The following is a 14,571-nucleotide window of genomic DNA, read 5'->3' on the forward strand; positions in this document are numbered from 1 at the left end:
GCTCGCCGGGCCCGACGCGAGTCCGAGAGCCGGGCCCCCCTCCCCGCCGCCGCCCTGCGCCCGGCTGCCGGCGCCCTCAGCGCAGGTCCCCGCGCCGCGCCCGCGGGGGCGGTGGCCGCCGGCGGTCCCGGTGCCGCCCCGCCGCCCGGCGGTCACAGGTCGCGGCTGTCCTCTCGCTTGACGCCGTCCGCCGCCGCCTTCAGCTTCTTATTCTGGTGGGTCTTGACGTGCTTGGCCAGGTGGTCGCTGCGCATGAAGCGCTTCCCGCACTCGGGGCAGACGAAGCGCTTCTCGCCCGTGTGAGTCCGCAGGTGCCGCTGCAGCTCGTCGGAGCGGGTGAAGCTCTTCCCGCAGAAGAGCCAGTTGCAGACGAAGGGCCGCTCGCCCGTGTGCCAGCGGAGGTGCGCCTTCAGGTGCGAGGTCTTGCCGTACACCTTGCCGCAGCCGGGGATGTGGCAGATGTGCTGCTTCTTCTTGCCCGGCTCCGCCTCCGGGGCGCTGCCCGCGGCCGACTGGCAGTTGGGGCAGCGGCAGCGGCGGCACCTCCTGGCCGTGGCCGCCAGGGGAGACTTGGTCTGCAGCAGGGCGGCGATCTGCGTCTGGTACTGAGCGAAGTCCGAGTGGCCCAGCACCAGGCTCCGCGGCAGCGCCGCGGCCGCGGGAAAGCGGTGGCCGCAGCTGCCCGGGGCGCCGGCCTGCTGGATGCTCCACCAGGGGATGTCCTCGGGCGGCGGGTTGGGCGAGAGCTGCCGGCAGGGCTGCGCGGGCGGCAGCAGGTTGGAGTAGCCGGGCGGCAGGGCGGCCTGGGCGGCGTAGGGGACGTAGGCGGGGGGGCAGCTGGACGGCAGGGCGGCCATGGAGGAGGGCAGCATCTTGACGGGGGAAAACTCGTAGGGGTAGGAGGGGTCCGCGGGGGGGGTGAGGGGCAGTTCGTGCGCCCCCCCGAAGGAGGGCTGCAGGTGGTTCTTCTGAGGGGTCAGCCCCAGGCTGGGGTGCGGCGGCGGCAGCCCCCCCGGCGAGTGCGCCGGCATCTCGCCGCTCCACGGGTGGAAGATCCTGGAGGGGGATCCCAGCGTCGGGTCGTAAGAGACCTGCAGGAAATCCGAGGGCGCCGCGCCCGGCTGTCCGATCCGGCTACAGGTGGCGGCCAGAAGAGCCAGGGGCGAGTGCTTGGCCAAGTCTGGGGAGGCGCTGGGGGTGCGGTCCTGCGCCGGAGCGGGGGGAAGGAGGGAGGAGAGCGCGTTACTCGCCGCCCGCGGGAAACTTCCTGCGCCTCCGCCCGGCCGCGCCCGCCCGTGCGCGGCCGGGGGCACCCGGGGGCGCCCCGCCGCTCCCCCCGCGCCCGGCAAACTTACCGCAAACGGCGCGCGCCGAGCGGGCAGGACAGGCCCGGCTCCCCCGCCCCGCCCCGCGCCCGGTCCCGCCCGCGCCCAGTGCCGCCGGCCCCGCCGGGGCCGGGGGCGCCGGGGAAGCGGCCGCTGCGGGCGGAGGGCAGCCCCAGCCCGGAGCTACCGCCGGCCGCCTGGCGGGAGGGGGAAACTGCCAGCCCGAGGAGCCCGAGCCCTGCCTCCCCGGCCCCGCGGGGGTCCCCACCGACCGCTCCCGGGCCACCCGCGCGGTGAAGCCCCGGGAGGGAGGCGGCGGTTGCCGGGCGCCCCCGCGCAGCACGAGTCGCCACCGTGGGACGCGGGGCCGAGCGAGCCGCCCCAGCCCCGGGCGCGGGTACCGACCTGGAGGAAAGCCTGGAGGGAGTCGTTCCGGAGGACAGCCACCGCGGCCATGGCTACTGCGCCCGAGGCGAGAGGAAGGCGCCGGGGCACCGCCGAGGCATGGGGACGCCGAGGGGAAGACGAGGAGCTGCCCAGTTTCCTTCTGCCTCTCCCTCTCTCCCCCTCCTTCCCTCTGATCTGCTCGCCTCCGTGGCTGTCCCACCCCCCCCCGCGCCGCGCGATCTCCGCGGACTGTCTGACTGCACCAGGATCACCTCCAAGAATTTGATAAGGACTTTGCTGGGCCGCCAACCAGTCAGAGGGAAGATTTATGGCTTTGAAGTTTGCCGCTACCCAATCATCAAAGAATAGCGGCTCTTTCAGAAGCGAAAGCAAATCCTTTGAATCCACAAAGCTCCTATGGTGTGTTTGTTGGTCTGGATAAAAGAACTGATTATTAGGGGGGATGGGAAGGGAGGAGATAAAGGCGGGACAATTAATGAAGTAATCACTATGTGGGAAATGTATATACACAAATAATTGGATTTTCTTGATCAAAGGACCCCTTACCGCCTGGAGACCCCCGCATTGGATGTGCAAGACGCTGGACACCAATCCCCCCCCCCCCCCCCTTTTTTTTTTTATTGCAATTAAGGATTTGTGGCAGAGCCCTAAAGTGGCGATGTGTCTTTTGTTATCGCCCGAGAAATTTGCCTCCGGATTCCTCTGATAGTGTTTAATGACTCAAAGTAACAGGAGCACAACGAGTTCACCTGATCGGGGCTGGTCGATCCCCAGTCGTAAAACTTCCCTGGAGTAATTGTCGGTGGTTCCTCCCCGCTCCCTCCCTCCGCCCGCCCTCCTCCCGCGGCTGAGGGATATGCCCTCGGTATGACTCCGCTAACAACCGCGCATTTTCCCCTCTGGTAGCTGGGTCTGGTTTCGTTTCGCTCCGCCGGCGCTAACCCCGCGTCCCCTGGAGCTCCCGGCGCGGAGCCAGGCGAGCGCGCCCCGTGCTGGGAGGCGGGACGGCGCGGTGCCACCGGCGGCAGCGCTCCCGCAGGCGGGCACACCGGCACCGGCAGCCGCGCGGAAAAGTTTCCTCTTCCCTAGCGGGAGCCGGGTGTAAAAGACCTAATTGCTTTACATGAAGAGAGGAGTCCCTCCTGATGGTGCTCCTGGAGGCGGGATGCTGCGCCCCGCGGCCCTGCTGAGCCTGACCGGCCTGGGCCGGGGCGAGGGCGGCACGGGGGGGCTCCTCGGCAGCGGGGGCGCTGTTACCGGGTCTCCGCATCCACCCCTCGCCCACCTCCTGCCCCAACGCCCCGCTCGGCCCCGAGGGCTCTGGTCCCTCACTTTTCGACCCGTGTGTGCACACAGATACATACACCCGTGTGCGAGTGAAGAATCCAACCCGCTCTGCCTTCGACCACGTGCGAGGCGATTCCCCCGGTAACCGGCACCGGGCACATCTGGGTCACGGCCCAACGCCACCGCCTGCTGCAGCGGCCCGCGGGACCCCGCACGGCGACCCGCCCCCCCCCCCCCCCCCGGGGCCCGCTCAGCGCCGCCCTCCGCCGGGGGCCCTGGGAGCGCGCTGCTCTGCTCGCCGCTTCCCCATCTGCTCCCAGGCCAGCGCGACCGTGCAAGCCGGCCTGTTTGGCCCGGTACCAAACGGGGACGCCCAGCTCTGCCTTGGGGGGGGCGGGCGGAGGGTGCCCCTTCGGGCAGATGCCGGCTAGCTCTGCTCCTCCGGAGCTGTTTGCCCAGGTAACTCGATCCTCCCCGCAGTCGCTGGGTTCAATTGTATTCGCACCGCCACCGAAGTCTCTTTAAACGCCAGCACACAGAGATCTTTATCTGGCTTTCCTGGGGAAACAATCACTGTCCGCTCAAAGACTTTCAAGAGTTGTAGGGCTTGAATTAGATCGGTTTCTTTGAAGGGATTAAAGTGCCAAGTCCTCTCCCACGGCTCCATATTGAGTCCTGGGGAGAAATAAAAGCTCGACCCCGTGTAACACTGATCCCCTATGCCGCAGCCACTTCAAGCTCTTCCCCAGCGCCAGGTAACCGCCTCACCCGGTCGGTGAGCGGGAGATACGCGCTCCGCACCCAGCGCTCCCGCCACGCACGGATGCACCGAGGCAGGACTCGCCACTGCCGCAGGGACCCGGCCGCAGCCCCCGGCCCGCCGTGCAGTTCCCCCCTGCCTGCCAGGGCGCAGGGGTTCGGCGCCTCCACCCACCTCACACGACCACCCACCCCAGCACCGCCGCTGCGCCATCCGGCGGGGGCTGCGCCGCTTCCACACGGGACACGTGGGGGGACGGGGAACCACGGCAAGCACCGGCCGGCTGCGGAGCCCGGGGGGCGGGCACACGCCCGCCCGCGGCCGCCGGGTGCCCCGGGCTCACGGCCAGGCTCCAGCTGCGCCACTGCAGCCACATCGGGGCAGGAGCGCACCCGCCTTCCCCGCGCCTCTAAGCCGCAGCCAGGGCCGAGGGGAGACCCCGACGGAGCGTCCGACCCGCACCCCCGCGCCCCGCAGGAGCCGCAGCCCGCCAGGCAGCGGAACGGCGGCGCTCGTACTTGCGTGGTCTCTAAACTTCCACATTCCCGAACTTGTGTCAACCCCGGACTCGTACGAGGTGACCGATTTAATTCCTACCTCGCTTTCTGTTAATTCGTTTTGTCTAACAACTGCCAGGAAAGCAATCTGAACAATATTCATAAACGAAATGAGAGTCGATAGGTAGTTCTGGAGACACCAAATGTCCCGAGGTTCCCCCCAGCCTTTAAGGTACGTTACTTCCCCAGGTATCTCGATGAACCAAAATGATTTGCCACGTTACAAAAGAGTTAGTGGGAAGCTGGGTAAGTTTCTATACAGATGCCACACTAGAAATGCCATAAATCTGCATCCAAGAAAGCACATTACTTAAAAATCGAGAATAATTTCTCACTTCTGGAAGAAACCAATGGGCTGAATAATGAAACGTTGCAGTCATAATTTTCTGTACAAATAATTAGTGTTCAAACTCGGAGCATTTCAGCCTCCTGAAATGTATTCTTAATGAAGTGATGTTCAGAGCTGTCATTAAAAATGCAGGGCTGGAAGATCAAAGTACAGTATTTATTTTAGAAATTTGTTTCAGTTATCAGGAGATACAGGTATCAAGGCCAAATGTCAGTTCAGTTACACAAAGCACTATTTCCACGAGAAACGGGCTGCCGCCGCCTCCCAGCCCGGAGCCGAGAGGCGCGGGGAGAGGGGCAGCGCGGGGGCGGCGCGGCCGGGGCCGGGGGCCGCTCGGGGCGCGGCGCTGAGCAGCGCAGCCCGGCGGGGACCCCCGCCGCCGCCCCGTGCAGCCCGGCGGACGGAGGGGGCCGGTCCCCACCGGCGGAGCTGCCGCGGCTGGAGCGGCGCTCGGGCCCGCCGTGGAGGCAGCGGCTGCGCCGTCGGGGCGACGGCCGGGGCCAACGCGGGGCCCGGGTACGAGCCGGACTAGATCCTGAAGAGCTGCAGTCACGGGGCCGAGGGTCGCAGGGTCCCGGCCCCCCCAGCCCCGCTGCCTCCGGGGTCCTCGCCTGCTACGGAGGGTGGGCAGACCTCTGCCTCCCTCGCGGGAACCGACCCACAGCCACGGGGCAGCAGGGCGCGGGCTGCGCCGGCTGGATGCTAATTGGGGATTCAAAGACAGTGGACATAAAACACGGACCATACCATCTTCACCATCTCCACAGACAGGTGCCTTCAAAACTAGGGCTTTTCACCAAAGTGACTCTCCCACCCCTGTGGACCCTGGTCTGAATGCGGGTAGCAGAGAAAAAAATATTTGGGAATAACAGCTTGGGGTGCTAGCAGTCCCCTCCGTGCTCTCCGCTGCACCTCTGCCTCTTGGGCCCTGAGCACCCCATCCCGGAGCCTACTCTGCGCCTGTCTCCATGATGGCTCACGCTGCCACAGCCTCCCATCAACTCACCGCCCAGGTCCTCTCGTGACACCCCCAGTCCCTCAGCTCTTCCAGCACAGCCATGAATAACCCAGGGAGTCTGGATGGGCTCTGGCCACCTGCCTGCCCCCAGCTTGGGGTTCTAGGGTTGCTGTAAATTAAATACTGCTCTTTAGCAATTGTGACAAAGAAACAGAAAACAGAGCATTTTTAAGCGAACAGCTGCATTAACCTTCAGCCAAGCCTCCTAGTCAAGTTCTCCATGACAGGGTGGCAGGCATTAAACCTGAACAGGCTTTAAATCAGCTTGCTCCAAAAGGCAGTGTCTTCACACCATCCCTCATTCCGTCCAGTTTAAAGCCTTACTAAAAGAAACAATCTGTCCACAGCAGCAAGAAGTTTCACCAGAAGGTAGATTAACTAACCCATGTATATAGCTCCAAGCACGTGTGGATACGCTGCCATCAGTTCTGAGTTACGTACCATTAATATTATTATTCTTTACTTCAGCATATTCACATTATGGTAGGCAACATGACTGGCATAGTAAGAGAAGTCACCGGTTCCTATTTTTAACATGCTACTGTATATGGCTTGTTTACTAGCTTCAGATTACCAACGAACAGCTTTAACACAACTATATGTCCTAAATTTTATCAGAGCTTAATTTGAACATCAGTAGATGAAAATAAAAGAAAGATTAAAAACTGCTATGGCATCTCCTGCATTTTTCTGTGCATAAAGGAAAACCAAAAAACCCTAGGCAAGATCGGCACATGCAAAGGCGTATTTAGGATTTAAAGGCTTGCCTCAACATTTCCCAGTCTAGGTGTGGATTTCACAACGATTAATAGAGGATTTCCCAAACTTCTGAAAGCTGAGCCACCCTTTAAGAAAAGTAGAACAAATTTCATGCCTCACTACGGTTTTACTGCCTGTTGTCAAAGGTTTAAATATCTTAATGTATTCATCTTCTGCTCCTTCCTTGGCTGGCCCTTTGTGACTCCTCCTCCTGCCTTAGGGAACACTGGTGAACATTTTTGGATATACTTCCTCCCCTTGCTTCCACCCTTTAAAAAGGAGTCAGACTCTTAACGGTATTGATATCGAAAGTGTTATTCTTGGCTTCACTTGGAATGCCTGGGACACCTTTCAGTTCAAAATGATTGTTTCAAACTCTCTGGAAACGTCTTTCTGCCTCTGGCATACACGGCTGTATTTTCTTCACTACTCCAATAGCTAGAAATGGACTTTTATAAAATGGAAAGCAAGCCAAGACTCTGGTGAGCAGCTGAAAAGGATCTGCTGTGTGCACCCTGCTTGTCCTCTCATTCTGGGAAACATTAGGTAAAAAAAGCTTGTGTATTTTTGGTGGAATGCATCTATGTGGGGAAGAGTGGATGGGAACCTTTTGTTTTATGAGTATAGATACATACAGCCACTCTTTTCTTGCATTGTAATTATTCAGTATGGAGTGAAAAGGTAATTATACTGTTATTTGCCTCCTTTTAACTACAAACAGTGTATTATCTAAAAACTGGGACTCATGGCAATTAATTTTAGTATATATTTGTTGACAAATTAAACAGCTGTCTGTGACTATACTGCTTTAAAACTGTATAACTGTGTTTAAACCAGCACAAAGTTTGGCCAGAAAGATCATTGTTCAGCCTACACATACATATTGGATGATGGTATGGCTGCCACATCGCTATCAATTTGACTGAATGGATTAATCCAACACTGCAAAAATACACCTGGTACAGAAAAGATTAAGTATTGTGTAATGGTAATATTTTTCAAGATTTCAAGAATCCCTTTTGAAGTAACCCTTCTTCAATGATTACTGAACAAGAGTGTAGAAAACATCCATAATCTTACTTACAAAATACAAGTGCTCCATAGAAAGACTTCAACAACTTCAGTTTAGCTGGGGGGGGGAAAAAAAAAAAAAAGAGAGACAGGAGGAAAAATCCCAATAGTGGGATTGTGAGGGTCAAACCAGGGACACAAATATGGGACATGACTATGGCACTGGAGGTGTGTTGGGTAAGAGGTACTGTTTTCACACCAAGGGATATAATCTGAAGATCCTCTCTACAGACCCTCTTGGTATAATGCTTTTAAGGCAGCTTGTTCCAGTGATACATAAATGCTGGCGGAAGGCAGACAATGCTTGTGCCTATCAACTACAACATAGGTAAGTGTCCCCCAACATGGGGGGAGTGTTTGAGAGGGACCTAGAAAAGCCAAATTTTTAAATTAAGAGAGGATTTTTTAAAAAATGCCAGTTGTCTTGGCTGCCACCACAGGCCGAGGATCCCAAGGAAGACAGGGGAAAGCTTCACTTAGATTTTTGAAATGACTTATTTTTACTTAGCTGAACATAAAGACTTAAAAACATTGCCCTCATAGACTGACAGAAAAGTTTTTTTAGGAATGCAGTGCATGGTATGTTTCTGGGTCACTTCATACCTTGATCCTTTAAGACAGAATAATACATAAATAGGTAAATGCATAAATTATGTGAACTATTCACATATAAATTTGCTCCCCTCCAATTCTGAAAATAAAAATACCATCAATGACATTATTTCAAATGTATACAATACTTGCATTATGCTTTCCATCCTCACAAAGCTATACAAATGTGAAGTCAATCTCACCACATTCTTATGCTGTAGAGTCAGCCTCCTCACCCTTCTTTACAAAGGGAACAACCATGGCCATACATACAACCACTCCAGGCTTGGAAAGAGGAGCTCTTTGCTTCAGTCTCGCACATAGATTACTAGACTGCTCCTCACCGAACACTTAAAGTTACTCCACCTCAGCTCAAACCTCAGGAGCACTGGCTGAGGCATGTACCTCCTGCCGGTTTTGGCCATGCCAAACCAAAGCAAACAATCCTAATCTGGAAATAAATCACATTTCACTTCACTCTTCCATCAGCCCCTATTGCTCTGGGGCAAACAGCTTGACCAGCTGTTTGAGAACCCAGACCAAGAAGAGGCGAAAGGATATACTTCTCCAGGACAAGGGTGTCAGCATGGCCATGACTCGTACTCCAGTCCAATGAACAGCATTGTTTTTCTCATGCTTCTCTAACCTCTGAGATGGAGGGCAAAAAGAAGTGACCTTCAAATGGCTACACTTTTGGGTTCTCTCCCTCAGTAAATCTCCCATCCCTATTTTTCCTACTACATGCAGGAAACCCCACATTCTACTAGAACTGAGCTGAGAGAATCACAAATTACATACAGAAGAGAGAATGGTCCAAGGTGAAGGACACATAACACAGTAAAATGGAAATGTATTCTTAGCCTAAATGACTTACTCCTTATACTGGGGAATGAAAGAGAGACTACAATGAAAGAGAGACCAAAAAAAGTTGCAGTGCTGGGACTCCAATGCTCAAATAATACAGCTCTACCTGATGAGCGACTTCCAAACCCAAGTAAGTGGATTCAGAAGAAATCTGTGATTGACAACAACTGGCTGCTTTTTAGGAGGCCATGCTAAACCACAAAGAACAATTTCCCAAATTTTTCATCTTAAAATAAGAAGGTCTGGAGAAAAAACAAGTGCAAAGTCATGCAATTTCTTCAGTGTCATCAGAATAACTCCATACAATGTTGTCATCCTTATTCATGCACCAGAGTACAGGGTCAAAAAATAATATTCTTTTTCTGTCAAAATTCTTACAGAAGTCAGTGGAATAGATGCCCATAAAAACTGAACCAGGCTCATGATTTGCTAGTTTTTTTTCACTTCCATTGCTACACATGCTAAATGTACTTGGCACATGGAGTGATTCAGAAAGAAGCTGCTCTATACTGCCAATGATTCTCTTTAATGATATATAGTTATCAGTTGATTTATGAATTTCTCCTGCCTGTTCTCATTTACTTAGCTCTAAATTAAGGGTAAAATAATTTGCATTCTAGAAGTAAAACAGTGTTTATAAGAGAACAGAGTAATCAAAATCCCTCTTAAATCAAGTTTTAGAAAGGGAGGTTAGAGGTAGTTCCAGCAATGCGCACAGCCCTGTCCATCAAACTCTACAGCAAAGACTCAAGAGAAAGCATTACATTTCCAGTTTTAGCACATTTTCTGTATTAGTATAGCATTCCCTTATCTCAGGAATTTAATATAGGAAGAGACAAAAGGAACTTTTTGTCTCAGCTTTCTGATACCCTGATGACCCCTCCTCCTGGGAGATCCTACAGACTGTTAATTTAGATACCATATGCCTCACTGGTCATCAATTCAGTTGCTGCGCTCTATTTTATAGCCCTCACAGGGATTTTGATCACACTATCTATAAAACTAATCACTTCCTCTGTTTACTATTGCCCTACCAGTCAGGCAAGCCCCAGCTGAGTGGTATTTTCTTATACATACTTTCAAATAGCAAAATCTAGTCAGCTTTATTTTTTCCTTTGGTATATGCTGCTCCACTATCATTTATACACTATTTGCAGTGCTCAAAGAAAAGCATAAAAAACTGGAAAGCAGCAGAGGAGGGATGTAGGAAAGAGGAAACAGAGCTGTACAGACTTTGAGCTACCACCACTGCTCAGATGTCTGGAACTGGGAGGGAGCAGCTTGGAGACCAGGACTTGTTACGTTACAGCAGAACTTTGCTGACATTCCCTCAGTCCTTTCACTGACCAGGATCTGAGCTCCTATTTGTGTGTCTTATAGGGTGGATATATTTGATCTCCTTTTCCTGTGCAAGTCAGCATTCTGGGAGGGGTCAGAAGCAAAAGGCTAACCCTCTAGGTGGAGAGGCTGAAAAGGGAACCTCCGAGCAGGCACCACAGGAGTGCTGAGACTGGCTGGAGAAGCTAAGAATGAGCGTGGACTCATGCATCAGTGCTGGGGTCACTGGTAGTGAGAATACCAAGTTGAATGGAGCAGTTCACTCTGCTCTGAGTGATTGATTGAAGCTGTTTTCATCTCTGTGGGATGTTGTTTTTTGGCTAAAACAACATCTCACTCAGAAGTCTCCTACACAGGCATATACAGCCTCTTCTGACACTCAGCGTGTAGATACATTCAACCTAGGTAAGGGGTGGAAACTTTATGTCTCCACTTCCCTGTTCTCTCCTGCCACTGGTCAGTAATGCAATTATTTTTCACAGTTCACCTTTCTTTTTCTTTTTGTAAACTTGGCAAGTTTACCAATGACAGGGTATGTAAGGAAGGAGAACAGCACTCAGGTGTGTGGGGAGTATTCAGGACATTTTTCTGAGTAACAGGAGTGCAGCTGTGGAGCTGGGGGAAAATACAGGAATTGGATCAACAAGCAAAATCCTGGGACAGCCCTGAGTAAGAAGGTCAAACTGTGCAGTGAGTGCATTCAGAGGAGCTTTACTCAATGTGAGCACATTGTCTTTAAAGCATTTGTCTCCTCAACTCCTCTATAAAGAAGTAGTATGTTGTTATTCCATTCTTACCAAAGGAAACACAGAGAGACCACGTTGTCCTATGTTACATATTAACCCTACTGAAGAGCAGGGAGTTGGACTGAACAGCCCTACTGAAGAGCAGAGGCACACACTTTGGGACCACATCATGTATGTTCCACCCTTACAAAATCCAAACTCTTTTTTAAATCCCTCCCATCCCTGATTTCATGTCAGTCTGTTCTGGCACTTGTACACCTTCTCAGCAACTTTGAATTATGAGCAGATATTGATCTTCCTGTGGGACAGACAGTTGAGGAGTAAAGCCCAGACAACCTTGGGCAAGCAGAGAGGCAGCAATGAGACTGCCTGGAGGCAATTAGGAGACAAACGTGCAGCCTGTGCAAGTACAGCAATAAGCCAACATACCCACAACACATATATCTCTACTTTTCCTGGTGGGTGGTGATTAGAGCATATGATAAGTAAAAAAACCAGAGCTAATATTTTTGCTTTACAAAGACAATATACGCATTAGTTGGGCTGTACCGAACAGCCCAATGTGCCTCTGTAACTCAAGCACTGAACATACCAAGCAGAAATAACTAGATACTTGTTAACTTTTACAGCCCATCCTTTCCCTGCTTTAGCAAACGCTTCCCTACAGGATTCTGTCCGAGGCTTTTTTCTTTTCACTTGCCAATCATCAAAACAACCACCCTCCCTGGTGACAACCTCCCCCTGCAGAAAGACCTGCCAGCTTTGCTACCGACACAATCCTGGGAATTCAGTAACACTACCATCTGTATCTCCTCGATCTCACACACGGGAGCAGTCAGAAGAGCAGATTTTTCTCCACCTCGGGTAGACCCTCTCTCTGTGTCAGTTTTCTCCTCAACTCAGTCAGTGTTCCACCAGCCTTTTCCAGTGAATCATTCTATCACTGTGTATGACCAACCAAGTGAATGCAGACCTATGGCACACAGTTATCTCCAGCGCCTACCACTGGTTGCAGAACAGCTGAGCTAAGGTAGAGGTTTAGATGTTAAAAAGTGAATAGCCTCATGGCCCTCACTCTGTCTCCTGGCTATCAAGAATCTGATGCTCTGCAAACACATGAGGCACCAACATGCAACCATACTGCTGGATCAGCCAAGTTTTGGGACACTGTTTTTTTCTCTTACCAGCTCTTTGTTGATCCACGTTTGGCTGGTTCCCTCTAGCAGTCTTACAGGCATTAATTATGAGGTAACTGCACGTTCACATCATGGAAGCCTGAAGAGTTCAAAAGAGGAATAAAAATTGGGGTACTTTTCATTCTTGGCCATTCAGCACAAAGCAGAGGATGAAGAAAATTATTTCTACCTAACCCTTGTCCAGCACCCTTCTTGCATGTCCTAAGTTTCAGTCCAGGTTTTGTTGTTGTTATTTACAGCTATACATTAATATACAAAGAGCTAAATGAAGACTCATAGGATACTGAGAAAAAAACTTGTAATCCTGCCTCTCAGAGTGTATGTGAGCTATTGTTAAACACAATTCTACAGCTACTGATTAATTATTTTGTCAGAAACAAAACCAGTGTGATTTTAATGAAAGTACCCAGATTTAGTCTGGCTGAGCAGACAAATTATGTATTTAATTTTAAATGGGCTGTAAACATCTGAGATCTTTACGTATGGAGAAAATAATAGTACCTATATTTAGATATTGGAGCGAAGCTTGAGTTTTTATAGGATTGAGCTGGAAAAATTGAAGTGATATTTTTGATCTCTTGGTATTTTTCTGATATCTCTTGATCAGCTTAATTTGAAGGTGAAAACATAAATGTATGTTAGAGATATCCAGAGATACTCATCTCTCTGCAATTTGTCTCAAAAAGCAAATGATTTCTTGCAACATAATAAATCCCAGAAAACAAAGTGAAAAATAAGTGGAAAATAAGGGGCGTTTAGATTATATCATTCATACAGAAGAAAAAAACTTACTTGGATGAAGGATTAAAACCACTTTTGTTACAATATGCTTATATATACGAAGGAGAAATCTCACCAAAACTGTTTACATCAAGCCATCTAATAGCATAGGTTTGTTTTGAGAAGTATTTGTTAATTAAATATACTATTTATCATCTACCTATGATTTTTATCACCTACCCAGCAGGCTATCTTTCTGGAGTTCCAACTACTAAATTTCTAGCATACTGAACAATTACTAATTTTGAAAATTAATAATCCCAGAAAATTTTTTTCCTACTCTTGTGCTGGTATTTTCAGTTAATTTATGACAGAAAGATTCTTTCCAAAGCTTGCAGTAGATTCACAAAAGATAGTGTGTTTAACTCTTTAAAAACCTGTTTCCTTGCAGTACTGCAAGGAAAAAAAGATGTTTTACTTTGAATGATCAAAAGTGAAGATTTTTTTGATTTTTGAAAGGGGAAGCAGATCCCAAGATACCAATTTCAATATTATGCCAATTTCATATTGTAGAAAAGCTAGGAATTTTATACCTGATAGATTTTATTTGTCTTTAGTTTTAGAATTCCAATTACTAGTCAATTTGTAATTTTGTATTCTAAAAAAAACTTACTAAGGAGTCATGGTAACTATACCACTTGCCTTCTTGAGAAGCTTCCAAAGTATCTCAAAGTAGTTTTCTACCATAGGTGTTACATGCATCTTAAGATACTCTGCAAGATGATTTAATGCTTTATTATTACAATAATCTTCAAAATTTACTAACAGTTTCCTCTTCCATGAAACCTAACAGTTGATGTCTTTCCCTCCCCCATCTCTCAAGTGGCTTCCTCTCTCTTCTTCTAAGTCTCCCCCATCACAGTTTTCTACTCCATTGTCCCCAAGTCCATTAATTTTTCCCTTCATCAAAGCTCATTAATACTTCTCTCTTCATGTTCATCCTTTAAAATTATTCTTCCAAATGTCACCCAGAAATTGGATACAACAGAGATCAGCACTGTAGGAAGGCACAGGGTAAAACAGGAAGGCTTTGCCCTCTCAGAAATAACAAATTATATGCTCTCTGTTTGGTTCTGTGCAGCAGTTGGAAGAAGCAGTGAAGCTGGCACCTTGTCACTGTACTGTGGCAGACACAATGAAGAATCCACCTCTAATTCTTTTTGACACAAAAGAAGACAGCAGAGAGAAAAACCACGATCACCTTGATCTTCAGTTCCCCCTTCCTGTGAGAGCAGGATGACAGTGATGTTGCCTGCATGTTGTGGCTGAGCAGAAGAAAAGTTAGGGGTATCTGAAATACTGAACATTCCCAGGAAAACATGCAATAGTCCCCAGAGTATCACCCATAGCTCAAAAATACCTTAAAAGAAAGAAAAGTAGCCTTTAACCCAGTCAAATCAATACCTGTCATAAACACTACGTTTCCTTTGAAAGTTTATATCACTGTATTTTCAGCTTGTCAGCAACATTTCCAAGTACTAAGTGTTATTATCAAAGCAAAGACATAACCTCAGAATGTTCA

At 50.3% G+C, this 14,571-nt stretch overlaps 1 protein-coding gene and 1 long non-coding RNA gene across 3 annotated transcripts; one reads left to right on the plus strand and one right to left on the minus strand.

Annotated features, from left to right (window-relative positions):
- Nucleotides 1-99: 99 nt before the first annotated feature.
- SP5 (Sp5 transcription factor) lies at nucleotides 100-14,140 on the minus strand. Of its 2 annotated transcripts, none has more exons than XM_080398973.1 (2): nucleotides 12,258-14,140; nucleotides 100-1,205 (listed from the first exon to the last, which is right to left on the minus strand). In XM_080398973.1, exons 1-2 carry the CDS (start codon nucleotides 12,309-12,311, stop codon nucleotides 153-155), a joined length of 1,107 nt encoding a protein of 368 aa, XP_080255099.1. In that variant the 5' UTR covers nucleotides 12,312-14,140; the 3' UTR covers nucleotides 100-152. The 2 variants fall into 2 exon arrangements, with proteins under 2 accessions (XP_080255099.1, XP_080255100.1); XM_080398974.1 differs by lacking the exon at nucleotides 12,258-14,140 and adding an exon at nucleotides 1,731-6,452.
- Nucleotides 6,466-14,571, plus strand: LOC308068435. The gene is made up of 2 exons (XR_013929961.1): nucleotides 6,466-7,009; nucleotides 14,131-14,571. It is a non-coding gene; the product is annotated as an uncharacterized lncRNA (long non-coding RNA).

The sequence above is a fragment of the Falco punctatus genome, assembly GCF_963210335.1.
Source record: "Falco punctatus genome assembly, chromosome: 8".
Lineage (NCBI taxonomy): Eukaryota > Metazoa > Chordata > Aves > Falconiformes > Falconidae > Falco > Falco punctatus.